This window comes from Bufo gargarizans, chromosome 2 (assembly GCF_014858855.1).
Source record: "Bufo gargarizans isolate SCDJY-AF-19 chromosome 2, ASM1485885v1, whole genome shotgun sequence".
NCBI classification, from domain to species: domain Eukaryota; kingdom Metazoa; phylum Chordata; class Amphibia; order Anura; family Bufonidae; genus Bufo; species Bufo gargarizans.
In genome coordinates, this window is record NC_058081.1 from 154,764,087 (window position 1) to 154,781,283 (window position 17,197).

The window sequence follows — 17,197 nt, forward strand, 5'->3', positions numbered from 1 at the left end:
TTGGGGTACGTCCCAAAAATATGGTACAAAGAACCCACGTCGTTCAAGCATCGCCAGCAGACAGACGGAACAGTGGGGTTTATGGAATCTAGGAGTGCAGGGGTATGGTACCAGTGCATTAGCAGCTTATACTGCGTCTCTTTATATGTGGTGCAAATAGATGACTGGGCTGCCAAGCACTGCGAGAAAGTGGCGATCCAAGGGCGGTAGCCCATTTATCCATATATGCATGATGTGGGATCTCGCCCTCCGCGGATCCCATGAGAGAGATCAGGCCTCTCGTCCCGGTGCCTAGTTGGCACAGACACTCAAATGGGGTAGGGAGTGACAACTTAAGCGAACCAAAAGTAGTGCTCACATAGTGACGAACCTGGAGGTAGTGGAGTCCCTCCGTCGCCGGTACTTGATTGGTCCTGAAGCTGCGAAAAGGATCTCAGTGTCAGAGTAGAAGCGTCCACAATGGAAGAGACCCAATGACGACGTTGGAGGGAATAGCTGGGTTGTAAAGAAAAGACATCATAGAGGAGTGCTGAGAGGCTAAGGCAAATCGGCTGTGGTGGGGGTCTCATATGTGTTTGGTAAATGCCATAGGCCCCAGGAGGGGAGTGTGGGGGGGCCACGGGGGTCCGTTGCCATAGCAGGGTGTTTCGATGAACCGGGGCAATCCAGATCTTTTCGATTTCTACCTATTTAGTGTATGCCTGTTGGGACGCCCAAAAAGGAACGACACGCAAATGCGAAGCCCAGTAATAGTGTATGATATTAGGGACCGATAGGCCACCTCGATCCGTGGCCGCAAACATGACCTTGCGGGGGATGCGGTGAATGTCGAGAATGGCCTGTTGGAGGAGGCGTAGTTCTGACATAGGGATTCGTACTGGGAGGGTCTCAAAGTAATAAAGCAATTTTGGGAGGAGGGACATCTTCACCGCAGCTATGCGGCCAAGCAGCGATATGTATAGAGGTTTCCATTTTTCAAGGAGGGTCTTAAGCTCACGAAAGAGTGGAGGGAAGTTACTGGAGTACAGTGAGGCATATGTAGGGGTAATATAAAACCCCAGGTACTTCAGCGTGGTATCCGACCATCGGTAAGGGAAGTTGCTCCGGAGCAATGTTTGATCACGGGGGTATAAGGACCGGTAGGGCCTCTGTCTTAGGCCTCATGCACACGACAGTTGTTTTTCTCGGTGCGCAAAACGGGGTTCCGATGTTCTGTGATCCGTTTCCGTTTTTGTTTCCGTGTGTCTTCCTTTATTTTTGGAGGATCACCAGACATGAAGGAAAGTAAAAAAAAATCTAAGTCAAGTTTGCCATGCAAATGATAGGAAAAAAACGGACGCGGACGCGCGGACGTGGATGACAATCTTGTGTGCCTCCGTGTTTTTTCACTGACCCATTGACTTGAATGGGTCCGCAAACCGTTGTCCGTGTCCGTGAAAAAAATAGGACAGGTCCTATTTTTTTCACGGACTGGAAACACTGATCACGGACACGGATGACAAACGGTGCATTTGCCGAGTTTTCCACGGACCTATTGAAAGTCAATGGGTCCGCAGAAAATCACGGAAAACGGAACAACGGACACGGGACACAACAACAGTGGTGTGCATGAGGCCTTAGAAGCATTGACCTTGTATCCAGAAAGGGCGCCGTAGTGAGATAAGGCCTTTTGTAAGTTTGGTAGTGTAATGTGGGGATTGGTCAGGGTGAGGAGGACATCATCCGCGTAAAGGGAGATCTTAAATTCCTTATCCGGTACTTTAAGTCCCTGAATGTTGGGGTTCAGTCGTATGTGCGCCGCAAGGGGTTCTATACACAATGCAAAAATAAGCGGTGAGAGTGGGCAGCCCTGACAGGTACCTTTAGAAATATTAAATGGGGTGGAGGAGCTAAAGGGCAACTTGACAAGCACTGAACGGGCAGAGTAGAGGCTGAGAATGGCTTGTACAAAGGGTCCTGCGATACCGAAGGTTCGGAGGGTTTTAAATAGAAAAGACCAGTCGAGCCGGTCAAAGGCCTTCTCTGCATCAAGACTCAAAACAACTGTGGGGGTCGAGGCACATCTATCAGATTAACAACCCGGCGAGTGTTATCTCTGCTCTGTCGGTAGGGGATAAACCCCACCTGGTCCTTATGGACCAGTCTGGGGAGCCACACATTCAGGCGAGCAGCGAGAATACGGATGAAAATTTTAAGGTCTGCGTTAAGAAGGGCGATCGGTCTATAGTTAGCGCAGTCTTGAGGGTCTTTACCCGTCTTATGAATGACTACAATATGGGATGACAGCATGGACGGCGGAATTGGGGAGCCCAGTAGAAATGAGTTGAGTAAGGCTAGGAGGTGGGGGGAGAGTTCTGATTGAAACATTTTGTAGTACAGGGATTTGCCTAGGGGGAGAGCTTTAATAATGCCTATTAGTTCCTCAACTGATATGGGGCTGTTCAGAGAGGCGACCGCCTCCGGGGAGAGCTTGGGCAATTTACAAGAAGATAGGTAATTCAGAATGCGGGATAGTGTGTGTGTGTGTGGGGGGGGGGGGGTGCGAGTGTTTATCGGCGAGATTATAAAGTGACCAAGCATTTTGCTAAGCGAATCAGTCACTTATTTATGTTGCCCTTAGTTAGGACACCATAAAACTGGTGACAGGTTCCCTTTAAAGCCTAATTGGGACTGTAGTGAAGTAATTTGTGCCGTGAGTTTCTGAACCCGGAGTGTTTTTTTTTTTACCCGAGGCCAGTGCAATACATTGGCTCCGTACTACCACCTTATGGGCTTCCCAGAGTACAGTCTGGGACAAAACCGAGCCAGTGTTTCGCTAAACAACATTCAGATGGATCCCCCAATGTCCGTGCGGGTGGATGGTGATTTCAGAAGGGAATCATTTAAAAGCCAATGACAGGTGCGTTGTGGTGTAGGTTGAGAAGAAAGGGTGAGGGTGATGGGGGCGTGATCTGACCAGGAGATAAGTCTAATGGAAATATCACACATCATCTTCAGAGTCAGAGCATTGCCAAAAAAGTAATCTATCCGGGTGTGTAATGTATGGGGGGGTGGGGAATAGAAGGTAAACATTCTACCCGAGCGGTTGTCCACCCTCCATAGATCATAAAGGGCAAAACGCCTGATCACGCTACGGAAGCTCCTAGCCAGGCGGCACTGGGTCGAGGGCGGGCGGGGGTGTAGAGAGGAGGGACAACCGGTCTGCGTTCTCAGTGAAAAGCATGTTGAAATCCCCACCAAGGATCCACGTGGTCGGAGGCAAGCCTTGGAGCCTTGGACCTTACGCACAAACGGAAGCTGGCAGGTGTAGGGGGGCTTCTTGGAATAAGAGAGAGTGGGGGCAAGAGAAAGACACGGAGGAGGGGGATGGGAGCGGGAGGATGTGAAACAGTAGGGAGCAGGGGAAGACACAGACACCACAAGACTGCACAGAAACAAACAATATCCGTAGAATAAACTAAGAAAAATAAAGTCTGAAAAGGGACCAACCCCACCGGACCAATAGCCAGCAGGGCGGACTCACTGAATCCCACTGTCTAGGGACCGAACCAGTCATGTCCCAAGAGGGGGGGGGGGGTAACCTGAGCAGAACCAGAAGGTCAAGAACAGAAAAAGCAAAAACAATCGTGACCAACAGGCGGCCACTACGCCGCCATTATATCTTTCTAGGCCTTGAGTGGGCTGTAACAGGGATGTTACCGAAAAAGGCAAAAAGAGAATGTCCAGGCACACTAACAAGTCCATCAGTGATGGGGATTTGTTCCGCTGGGCCCCTAAGCAAGGTGGGCCGTTGTCTCCCACCCCCTGCACATGTGGTACAAAACACAGTAGACTTGCTGCACTACATACATATATTCAATGTACAGCACCTCAAACAGCCTATGTTCATATAAAAAAGTGTTAGTTTATTTATTATATTTAAATGTATTCTTATGGTGGCCCCCAAAATAAATTTAACTGGTGGGCCCTAGGTACCCCAGTCTGACACTGTATACTGGTATATGTAGAATTGTGCAGGGCTGGAGGCTTAAAGGGGCTGTCTCACTTTTACAAATGGCATTTTTGTCTAATTTCAGTAAATGGCATTTATCATGTAGACAAAGCTTATATAAGGCTCTTGCTACTGTATTGTGATTGACCATATTAGATATTATTAAAGGGGTTGTCCAATCTAGCAATTTCATACTCACCTGCTGTGAGCTGCGCTGTTCACTTCCTGGTTTCCAGCTTGTGAGGCTGGAAGGGCTTAGTGAGCTTGATTGAAAGCTTGTCCCTGCTGGGCCGCACATCGCTGTCTTGAATGTGCACGCCGCTGCGAATGCTCCATGGTGACTTCTTCCTGGCCAGTATAATACAGAGCTGCACTGCATACAGAGCATGCGCGTCTCTGTACTATACACGGCCAGGAAGAAGTCACCATTGCGCGTGCGCTGCGGCGTGCACGTTCAAGACAGCGATGTGCGGCCTGGCCGGGGGAAGAAAATGTGTTCTACGCAGGTGCGGCCCACTGATGCGGCATGGTGGATACCAGAAGACAACAATGGGGTAGAATTTAAAGATTTTTTCCAAGATAGGTAGGGATTTGCTAAAGGAATATAATTACAAAAATGCTCACAGGCACTTCTATAAAAAGTTAAAATAGGATCAATGAGATGGGAATACCCCTTTAAGTGTATAATGCGATGGACATATGAATAAAGCCAGCAAAGCAGGCAATATGGACAATCACAATACATTAGTAAGTGGCAGATAAATGCCATTTGCTGAAGTGAGACAACCCTTTTAATTGTGGCCCTCTGCAGTCTTGTGAGGATGCTAGCTGTGGCAGATCTGGATCCCACCAGCCCACCAGGATTTTTCTGGTTTAGCGAATGACCAATGCACCCATGGGGGTTTAATACTGGAATCGGCTGGTATTAAAGGGAACTTGTTACCTGGATTTTGTGTATAGAGCTGAGCACATGGGTTGCTAGATGACCGCTAGCACGTCCGCAATACCCAGTCCCCATAGCTCTGTGTGCTTTTATTGTGTAAAAAAATAACAATTTTATACATATGCAAAGGTTTTAGACTATAAATTTCCATTGAAATTAGGAGTATATGATTGCGGCATAAGCAGTAAAATATATGATGCCTTTAGATCAGGAAATACTGCCAGGGCTGTGAACAGAAATCATACAACACCAAGCTAACCAGATATTCCATGTGTCCCATGGTACTGCATGTTGAATGGTCAGAGGGTCCCATCAGCGTATGTGTAAAGCCTTTTCTCATCGTTTAGGCAGTCACATACTCTGCCAACTACTTCATTGATAGGGCATTTGTAATAAATCTTAATCTAGAGCCTGGCAAAAGATTCCTTTCTACAGTAGTGCTGAGTAAGGGCTCATGCACACGATCGTTGTTGTCTTAAGGTCCGTTTTTCACGGATCCGTTGTTCTGTATCTGAGGGTTTTTTTTTCTTTGATTTAAGTCCTCTTCCATTCCGTTATTTTACAAAACATATCCATATGGTTTCCGTATGTGATCCGTTTTTTGCGAATTGGAAAAGGAAACAGTAACTTATTAATCACCAAACATATGAGCAATATGGGCTGGGCATAGCATTTCTACAGTATGGATCCGCAAAATACGGATGCGTTCCGTATTTTTTGCGGACCCATTGACTTGAACGGGGTCTCGGACTGTGATTTGCGGACAATAATAGGACATGTACTACTTTTTTGCGGAACGTACATACGGAAACGGAATGCACACGGAGTACCTTCCGTTGTTTTTGCGGACCCATTTAAGTGAATGGTCACCGCATACGGTCCGCAAAAAAAAATGGAACGGAAGCAGAAAGAAAATACGTTTGTGTGTATGAGCCCTAAGAGTATTATTAGTTGCTTAACGGAAGGGCTGCTGTGAAACCCCGGCTTAATTATTTGCCATATAAAATGTATGTATGCGAATGACATGAATGACTCTATATTTAATGAACCTATCTTTATATTTTGTAGTACATGGGTTGTATTGAAGTGCTGCAGTCCATGAGGTCTCTTGATTTTGGCACGAGAACGCAAGTTACAAGGTAAAATAGATTAAATTGTCAATTATTATTTTTGAAAAATGATTAAAACATACCTAGTCTCTATAGTAAGCAATGAGGATCACAATGCCAATAGTTTTTTGTATTATTTTACTATCTATATATACCTTTGATTAGTGACATCCAGTCTTTCAGCTGTTGCAAGAATACAAATCAAAGAAAAATCGTGTGTATGAATGGGTAACAGCACACCCGTTATCAGAAAAGGCATGGGGCCAGATTTATCATGACTCTGACAGCTCACTCCACTTTAACATATGGCTAAAGTCACTTTTAGCCAAGTCAGATTTATGATCGGCCCTTTAAGACTGTAATAAATGTGGTTTGACGGTAGCAGTTTATCCGTCAGTAAGCAGCTTTACAAAAGTCGCACATCTTTACGAAAAAGTCGCACGTTTTTATAAAAAAGTCGCATGTTCTTTTAAAAAGTCTCATAGGATAAGCATGGTCCTGACTGGAGTGAAATTGCGACTTTTTTGCGACTTTTTAAATAGTCCCAATAGTAAATCTGTCTAGAGATTCATTTACATAAGAAAACACGCCCACTTTCAGAAAACTGGCGAGCATAGTGCAGAGCTGAAAAAAGTCGCAAATTTGTGCGCAGTTTTAGCGTTTGGGACTTTTTCACTCCATTATTCTGACCTGAGCTAATGATAAATCTGGCCCATATTCTTTATTGGTTCCCTAAATACACTAACTACACATGGGTGATAACATTTACAAACATATAAAAGCACATACAAAAGAACCATGGGCCATCCATAATAACATGAAACCACTATGGACAACACTGTTTGCATATCAGAGATGTCTACAGTATAAAGATGACATGGAATCTGATCAGTGATCAAGAACATCTGCATAGAGTGTCTACGTTCTCCACTTGTCTGTGTGGGTTTCTTTCAGGAACTTCGGTTTCTTACCATACTTCAAAAACCTACCGAGAGATTAAAAAAGTGCATTACAAATGTTTGTTGTTGTTCATGATGTACAGAGCAATATATGATTGCATCAATAGCATTCATGTGGAACCTACACGTATAGCCTCTCTCAGTACGTGCTGAGCCCTAGGGTGGAGATCACTGCTTTATACCAGTCTCATGACAGTTGATTGGAAGTTTCTTTGAAGCTTATTCAAAAATGACATCATAGAACCACATGACAGCAGGCTGAATACAAGTCACATGGAGTAGTCGCTGAGTGAAGCTAAATCTTTATTCTTTTCATTAAAATGAAATAAATGCCCAAACGTAACACAAATAAATGCATTAAGAATTTCCCCAGCCAATAATCCGGTTACCCCTGACAAAATCACAGGAATGCATATCAATTGAAACTAAAAAGAAAGCAGGTTTCATCTCACCCAGTATCTCCTAGAAGTGGTATCTAATGGCAGCCTCCCAAATGCGGGAAGGGCCGGTCTTGTAACATAATAGAGGTTACCTCTGCGCGGTGCAGCACCCCTTTTTGTTCTGCTTGCAACTATTATAACTAATATTTGGAGACCTTCAGTACAGGCTTCACATTATGTCCATTCTGTTAGCCTCTGCAGAAGCCATTTACATCAGCAGAGGAAATGCATAATGATTGAAAGGGACAGACTTATGTGCGATGGCGCCCTATGCAAATGTGCACACACACCAAGCGGAAGGTATTAAAAGTGCCTGAAGATGCAAAGTCATGTGATGTATGCCAGGCTGTACTGGCCATCCTTCTGAAGATAGTGCCCCCTTCACTAGGGAGGGTGGATGTGCCCAACACAGCCACACAAGTCATATGAATTCAAGATGTTTGTGTCCTGGATATTATATTATATTGTGGAGCTAAAATAAGGCTAATGGTTTAATCCTTGTGTTGTTTTGGCATTTTTGTGGCAAACCCCTCCCATTCTACTCGATCTGCAAATGGAAGATGTCTTATCGGCTCTCCTGCTGACCTGCGATGCTTTGCTGGGCTCCTTTGATGTCAACATATGGTTTGACATTTCCGCAATGAATCACAGGCTGCGGCGGTGTGCAGCTACCTTTCCTTATGACAAATGGTCCCATGACATAAAGGGAGCCAGACACCACCGCTGCCTGTGATTAGCAGCAACAATGTTAAACTGAATGTTGACATCAATGGAGCCCAGGCTTGCAGAAGAAGGAGCAAGAGCAGGTGCCGGAAGCAGGTAAGACAACTTCCCTTTGCAAGTCCGGCAGAATGGGGGGGGAGTTGCCAAAAGAAAAGAAAAAAAAAACATTCTTGTAAGACCCCTTTACACCTAAGACCTTGGTTTACTAGCATATCACTATATTTATGTTTTGGGTAAAAATCCTCTTAAAAACACTTAATTCTTTGAGGTCTGTCCATAGCTTTTGACTTCCTTTCTGTTTATGTAACACAGACTTGACAGACGTGGAAAATGTGCTTCAACTCATTTCAGCTCATTGACGACCTCTACCATCATAAGATCAGTATCTGTCACAAAGGTCTCATGTGAACTCAAGACTCCTTGAGAACTTTCCTCTATGTGTGGCTGTATATACCTGATGAAAGTTCATCAGTCTCTTTTGTAACTGGCAGAACTTGTTTGGGTTGAAATCGAAATGTATGTAGACAGAATGAGGAACATGTGGCTGATTTATTTGTGTATTTGTGTGACGTGACACCTGATGCATCTGATACTTCAAGTTTCTAGAAGTGGGAACTTTGGGTGAAACAAACAGCTGCTACGCCCACAGAACAGTGAAAAAATGATGTTTTCTTCAGATAGGCCACCACATTTATTTTTGTTAGGAGTCACTGGCAGACATATGCAATTGTATGAATATACAGTTATGTATGTCAAGGGCATATATTAAGCAGATCATTTTAAAGGTTTTACTGAACAGAACTGCCAATCACAATGTGAACTTAGTCTAAGCTACACTGGAAAAATGAATGCTTTAATACTGTCTTGACCCCCATAGGTCAGCAGTCACTTGAACAGAGAATACTTCTAGAGGTAGCTGCCTCGTGGTTCTCCTGCAGCAGAGTGCGGGTCCCTTAATAGGTATTAAATGGTGAAAATCAATTGGGCCACTTATAAAACACCCATAAGAGAGGCCCCAAGCCAAATTTTTTTAGGTAACACACTGGATTCATATCTGCTGCATAACAAACACAATGGGTTTCTATGTTCAAACTGATCAATTTTTAACCCTGTCCTTGTTTATATACATGCAGGCTGTCACTCTCTGCCCTGTGAGAGGCCTGAGAAGATCTGACAGACTTGCTACACGTGAGTCTGTCTGACAGATTGTTCTGTTTCTCTTTGTTGTGGTTTTGGGCAGGATCCCACCTCCCCACAGGTTCTGCTCATTAGCTATTTAGTGTTGCTATTTATACCCTCCTCTCACTATAGCCCTTGTAGTTTATATTTACTTCTGGAGTTCTCTGCTGGTGTTTGGTGGATCTCCTGCTCCCCATCCGTCTATAGTTAAGTCCTTTTCCTTCCCTTTTGTTGTTTGTCTGGCTAGGCCTCAGGAAGACGCTGGTTCCTGCACCAAGCGCTAGGAACCGGTTGTCTTATCCCCAGCTCCCTAGCTGATGGTTTGTTACAGTTTCAGCTAGGCTTAGGTTCCAGCACATGAGCACTTCCACCTTTAGGATTTGCTCATGTTGTCAGCAGTCAGGGAAAGACTCAGGGATTGTCAGGTGGTGACCTTTCCCTGTTCCCTAGCTTTGGGGCCTAGCCTGGTGAGTTGTTGCTTTTGTTGTATTTGGTTTGCTTCCCTTCCCTCACCTACCGTGACATTAAAAAACCTCCCTTCCATCATTTTTTTTCCCTTGCTCTTTGCAAAATTGGAACTGTTGATGCACTGGTGGATTGCATGCAGGAATTATCTTGGGAGGTAGCTGACCTCTGTAATTCTGTTGCACTGTGTCAGAAATTCCTGGAATTCCTGGCGCCTGGCTCAGCTGGTAGAAACCAGGCTAGCCTTGAACCCAAGGTCGCTCCCCCAGATAGGTTTTGTGGGGGAAGTGATAACTTTGTTCGGTTCAGGGAATCTTGTAGATTGTATTTTCGTCTACGTCCGATCTCATCTGGAGATGAGAATCAGAGAGTGGGGATTATCATTTCTCTGCTAAAAGGTGATGCTCAGTCTTGGACCTTTTCTCTGTCGATTGGTTCTCTGTCTCTCCGATCGGTGGATGAATTTTTCAGAGCCCTGGGCCTAAATTAATGATGATCCAGACCGGGTCTCTCTGGCTGAATCTAAGCTGCGTACCTTGAGTCAGGGAGAACGCTCTGCTAAGTCATATTGTGTTGAATTTAGAAGATGGGCGACTGACTCGGAGTGGAATGACCCAGCTCTCCGTAGCCGTAGTCAGTTCTGTCAGGGGCTGTCTGAAAGACTAAAAAACGCCCTTGCATTTCATGAAAACCCTGATTCTTTGGAGGCGGCCATGTCCCTAGCCGTACGGATTGATAGACGCCTGAGGGAGAGGTGCAAGTTTCCCCTCAACCAGGATGCACTATCATGTGGAGAAATTGTTCCTTTTGTCCCTCGGTGCACAGTGACACTTGAACAAGTGCCTGGGGATGAACCTATGCAGTTAGGTCAGGTCTCTTCTTGCCCTGGTAATAGGAACTCTAGCAGTCAGAATTATGTTTTTTCTGTGGTAAAGAAGGACAGTTCATTAATGTGTGTCCTTGTAGGAAGCTTCAAAGTGAAAAAAAAAAAAAAAAAAAAGGGGTTACATTACCCTTGGTAGCGTAATGGAGAGTCAGAAAAGGTATATTTGTATTCTACCTGCAGTACGCAATTTCTCCTGCCTGCCATGGTGGCGCTAGACTCTGAAAATATTGAGTTAGAAGTATTTGTGGACAGTGTTGCAGGGGTTAACCTTGTTGATTATCAATTTGTTCAGAGTCATGGTTTTATAACAAGCGCATTAAGCAAAGAGCTATTAGTATTTGCTATTGATTCAGCTCCTCTCTCTGGTACTGGGTTTACCATGGTTAATTAAACATAACCCTACTATTGATTGGCAAACTAGACAAATCAGTAATTGGAGTGATTTTTGTGTGGACAACTGTCTCGGCGCATCTATTTCTGTGGTTTCCACTAAGGCGTTGCCTTCGTTCCTTTCTGATTTTGCCGACGTTTTCTCTGAGGGTGTAGATCAGGAGGTACCCCCTCACCAAAAGTATGATTGTCCGATCAATCTTATTCCCGGAGCTAAATTGCCAAAATCTCAGCTATATAATCTTTCCCAACCCGAAAGAGTAGCTATGCGGGAGTATATTGCCGAGAGTTTGACAAAAGGGCATATTAGGCCATCTAAGTCACCTATGGCAGCTGGCTTCTATTTTGTTAAAAAAAAAGATGGGACCCTTAGACAATGTCTAGATTTCCGGGAACTGAATCTCATTACTGTCCATGATCCTTATCCTCTTCCCTTGATCCCGGATTTTTTTGATCAGATTGTCAGACCCAAGGTGTTTTCTAAGTTGGATTTAAGAGGGGCTTATCATCTGATAAGAATCAGGGAAGGGGATAATGGAAGACGGCCTTAAATACCCCTGAGGGTTGCTTTTGTTGTATTTGGTTTGCTTCCCTTCCCTCACCTACCGTGATGCAGGCTCAATCCTGGAGAATAGAGGGGAAAAAACACCATAAACCATAATAAAGTTAATTTTGCATGCTTAAATAATTACATATTTTTTAGTATGTTGCATGTGCACTATTATGATTAGCTTGACACTTCATAAAATCATGTATGCTTGGTTGCCATAAAATGCATCTTGCAGCATTTCCATGTATTTTTATACATTTTTAGTTATGTTTTAGACTTTTATGCTTAACAATAAAGTGAAGCATCATCTTGTGACCTGAAAATTTTACTTCAGATATAGAAAGAAAGTTATCTCTCACTTATCCCCCTCAAGTTACAAAATATTCTTCTGGCACAAAACTTGTTTAATTTATAGTGATTGTCCAACATTTTACACCACTTTTGCACTTGCACGAACCAAACTAGAATAATTGAAGCACTGAAGCAATTTGATCTGAGACGCGATTTACCCCATACTCGCTTCCAGAACTAGACAATAATGTCTTTTGCTGAATAACTATCTTTGTTCACATAAGATGTTTCCGTTCTGTTCAAACAATAAAGTTTCTGTTTCTGTGCTTTTTTTCTGCTTAAAAGCAATTTTTTTCCAATAGAATTTTCTACCTCTTATATCATCCCTCTGTTCTCGAGAACTTACAATAAACAAAGACGGCTAGTGTAACTGTGATCACTGAGTGGGCAAAATAGAGATAAAAAATGGATATGTATGTTACACCATAATACAGGAAAATACAAAATAAGAATTTCCAGTAACATCCATCTGTTTCAGATAAATGATCCAGTTAGTCATCTCTGGATTGACATGCAATTCCCCCACTTTAACTGGAAATCGGTGAAGCCAATTCATTATTGGTTTCTCTTGCAGCCTGAAGGCCTGGGAACAAAATATTAGAAAAATGAGATCTAAGGGTTAGTTAACTTGCCATGACTGGGACATTAAGTTGGACCTGCCCTTGAGTACTGTGAGAATGGCTCTTCTATATAATTACAACAGCAGCATTGAAAGTGTAAAACTATATTATAATACAGGTGAAACTCAAAGAATTAGAATATCGTGTAAAGTTCATTTATTTCAGTAATGCAACTTAAATGGTGAACCTAATATATGAGATAGACTCATTACATGCAAAGCGAGATATTTCAAGCCTGTATTTGTTATAATTTGGATGATTATGGCTTACAGCTTATGAAACCCCAAAGTCTCAATTTTGAGGTACTCTTTGCTCAGGGGGTATGGATTAATTAGCTGACTAGAGTGTGACACTTTGAGCCTAGAATATGGAATTTATTCAGAAAATTCTAATTTTAAGCTGCATTAATGCAATTCCTTTTACCGTATTTTTGTCGTATAAGACGCACTTTTTCTCCCCCCAAAATGGGGGGAAAATGCCCCTGCGTCTTATACGGCGAATGCTGTCAGTTTTACATCGCAAGCTGCGATGTAAAGTGAGCGGGGACACGGGGAGGGACTGGGAGGAGGAGCTGGGGGCCGGCAATAGCGGCGGGGCGGTGCAGTCACTGTACTATAGCCCCGCCCCGCCGCTCCGGTATACTAATATACTATGTCATATTCAATTAATGGTTATTAAATATGCCGCTTTATGCCTAATAGTACCTTAAATCCTAAGCGCTTCAGTAGTATGCAGGCCGGGCGGGCGGCAGCGTAACTCTCTGATATCACGTGCTTGCGCCGCCTACTTTATGAATGAAGCAGGCGGCGCAGGCAAGTGACGTCAGTGAGTGACGCGCCGCGCCGGCCGCCCGGCCTGCCAGCATTGTACTGAAGCACTTAGAATTTAAGGTACTATTAGGAATAAAGAGGCATATTTAATAACTATTAATTGAATAAGACATATTATATTAGTATACTGGAGCGGCGGGGGATCTGTGGATGGCACAGTTATGGGCTGGGAGGGTCTGTGGATGACACATGTATAACAGTGCCATCCACAGATCCCCCCCTGTAACAGTGCCAGCCACAGATCCCCCTGTAACAGTGCAAGCCACAGATCCCCCCATAACAGTGTCCGTCATCCACAGTTCCCCCATAACAGTGTCCGTCATCCACAGATCCCCCATAACAGTGTCCGTCATCCACAGATCCCCCATAACAGTGTCCGTCATCCACAGATCCCCCCATAACAGTGTCCGTCATCCACAGATCCCCCCATAACAGTGTCCGTCATCCACAGATCCCCAGTAATAGTGCCATCCACAGACCACCATTAGTTCCAAACACACAGCACACCTTTTGGTTACAAATATTTTTTTTTCTTATTTTCCTCCCTAAAAACCTAGGTGCGTCTTATACGCCGGTGCATCTTATACGGCGAAAAATACGGTAATTTGCATTACTGAAATAAATGGACTTTTGCACGATATTCAAATTTTTTGAGTTTCATCTGTATATTAAATCTAACTGCAAAAAATTAAAAAACCCAACCATGTGTCATGAGGGTGTCACGACCTATCGCTGACCCTGTTGTGCCAGATCGCAGCTCGTGGCTACGCACTCGGTTTCTCAAGAGATCGCTCCATTAAGTAACGGTGAGAATGGATTCCGTCCAGGTTTTCCTGCTTAGGTTTGTGATCCTTTTTGTCCCATTTAGGAATCTGTAGCTTTTCCTTTCAGCTGTTCTGTTAGCTACTCCCAGCTACTATATATATGTCCTCCCTTTCTGCTTCCCTTGTTGCCAGATATAGATCTTCCTTCCAAATCTTCTAGTCTGACCGCAGGTTGACAACTGTTGTTGTGGAGCTGTTGGATTTTTGGTTCACTCCTGTTCTTGTTGTCTCCTTTCAGGGATTGGGTTGTTTGTCCTTTCCTTGTTACCCTAGGTGTCAGTGGTGAGGACTAGTGCTCCCACCGCCCTACTCACTACCTAGGGCTTATTTCAGGGTAAGCCAGGGACAAGGCATGTGATCGGCGTATGGGTTAGCAACCCATCTAGGGACGTCAGGGCAGCCAGGAGCCAGGCGAGCTAGGGGTCACCACTCCTTTCTCTACCTAGTGGAAGGGTACTTCTCTTCCCTCCCCTCTGCGCCGCACATCTGCACCTGCCTACTGAGACATGATTTTATATCTGGCCTTTATTTAGTTTTTTTCTTTTTTTAAAGAAAAAAAATCCGCTATGGATCCTATTGCTGCTTTGGCAAGGCAGTTGCAAGGTCTGTCTCTTGAAGTGGCAGGATTGAGGGTGTCGGCCCTTCAGCAGCTGCAGCAGACCTCGAGCCTAGTGGTTTCTATGGGTAACCAGGTCAATCCAGAACCTAAAGTTGCTCTCCCTGACAGATTTTCTGGAGGGAGAGACAAATTAGTTGTTTTTCGAGAAGCCTGTAAATTATATTTCAGGCTGCGCCCAAATTCCTCTGGTAATGAGGAACAGCAGGTGGGGATGGTCATCTTCCTTCTCCAAGGGGATCCTTAATCCTCAGCTTTTTCGTTACTAGCTGGTACCCAGGCCCTCTGGTCGATAGATTAGTTTTTTGAGGCCCTGGGTCTCATATATGATGACCCTGACCAAGTGTCCCGCCATGTTTTGCCAGGGGTTGTCAGAGAAAGTAAAAGATGCACTTGCGCTGTATGGGACTCCTATATCCCTTGAGGCCGCTATGTTGCTATCTATAAGAATTGATAGACGCCTTTGGGATAGGCCGAGAAGTTCTTGTCCTCCAGAGACTTTTCTCAGGCAGGAGTCTGTTTGTTCTGACTCAGACAAACCTATGCAACTAGGGGGAGCCACTCATCAGGTTGGTCCTCCTGGGGTTCGCCGTAAGACAAGGGTTTGCTTTTTCTGTGGTCAGAGGGGTCATTTCATTAGAGCTTGTCCATCTGTACCCAAAAACAAACAGAAACTACTGACCTCAGGTTGTGCGGAAGATGACAACCTGGGCGTACAGTATACATCTCCTCCATACAAACGTCTCAGTTTGTTTTGGCAGCTATGGTAGTCTTGGGTAACAATCTCAGTTTTTTTGGACAGTGGGGCTGGGGTTAATATGGTGGATGCCCGATTCACTCAGACTCTGGTTTTGTCTTTTAGACCTTTTATCTAGATCAATCCCAATATTCGCCATCGACTCTACTCCTCTTACTCAGGGGAAACTAACACACATTGTACATAACATACATCTTCAGGTGGGGGCCCTCCATAATGAGTTTATTTCTTGCTATGTCCTTGAAGGTCTTCCTACTCCTATAGTATTAAGTCTTTCCTGGTTGGTAGCGCATAATCCTGTCATTGATTGGCAGGCCAGTGAGATATTGGAGTGGAGTGAGCATTGTAGGGACAATTGCCGAAGTAGCAGTTGCTCAGCCACCTCCATTACAACCTTACCAGCATTTGTGTCCAACTTTAAGGATGTTTTCTCTGAGAAGGGGTGTCAAGAGTTACCACCCAATCGTCTGTATGATCGCCCGGTTAACCTGCTCCCTGGAGCAAAGTTACCTTAATCCAGGTTATATAATTTTTCTGGCCCTGAAAGACTAGCCATGAAGGACTATTTTTCAGAGAGTCTGGCTAAAACACATATCAGACCCTTCTCTTAACCCGTTGATGCAGGGTTCTTCTTTGTGAAGAAAGATGGGGGCCTGCGTCCTTGCCTAGATTTTCGTGAACTAAATCGGATAACTATCCGAGATCCCTATCCTCTTCCTCTCATTACCGACCTTTTCAATCAGATTGCAGGTGCAAAATGGTTTTCCAAAATGGATTTAAGGGGAGCCTACAATCTGATTCGCATCAAAGAGGGGGATAAGTGGAAGACAGCGTTTAACACTCCTGAAGGGCATTATGAAAACCTGGTCATGCCATTTGGCCTGACTAATGCTCCTGCTGTCTTTCAACACTTTGTCAACAATATCTTTTGTCGGCAGATTTGTGGTGATATATCTTGACCATATTTTGATCTATTCACCCGATCTGGAGACACACAAGGCACATGTCAGGCAGGAGTTGCAGAATTTACAGACAAATAAATTATATGCTAAATTTGACAAATGTGTATTCGCTGTACAGGAGGTACAATTCCTGGGGTATCTGCTATAAGTTTCGGGGTTCCGTATTGATCAGTTTTGGGGTTCCGCGAGATCCTAGAATGGGATCTTCCTGAGAACCTAAAAGCTCTGCATCGTTTTTTATTTTTGCCAATTTTTAACTTTATTGTGCCTTTTGAATTTGCACCTTAAAATATTAAAAGAACACCATATCTCTGTACTCACTGGGCACCAATGTAGTAGGGCAACCTCGGATCTATTATCTTGTCGTTTTTGGTGGCCAAGGTTGCACCAGGATGTAGTTGATTTTGTGTCCACCTGTACAACCTGTGCACGTGCTAAAGTCACTCATACTCGTCTGGCAGGGTCTCTGTTGCCACTGGTCATTCCCAAAAGGTTCGTGGACACACCTGTCAATGGATTTTATTACTGACCTACCTGCATTTGTGGGTAAAGCTGTTATCCTGGTAGCAGTAGACAGGTTCCGTAAAATGGTGCATTTCATT

General features: G+C 44.3%; 1 protein-coding gene across 1 annotated transcript in view; it reads left to right on the forward strand.

Annotated features, from left to right (window-relative positions):
* SHC4 (SHC adaptor protein 4) overlaps nt 1-17,197 on the forward strand; it is a 103,523-nt gene that overhangs the window by 20,682 nt on the left and 65,644 nt on the right. The window contains exon 2 of the mRNA XM_044279623.1: nt 6,003-6,073. Within this exon, the coding sequence (XP_044135558.1) occupies nt 6,003-6,073 (71 nt within the window). The remainder of the gene's footprint in view (nt 1-6,002; nt 6,074-17,197) is intronic.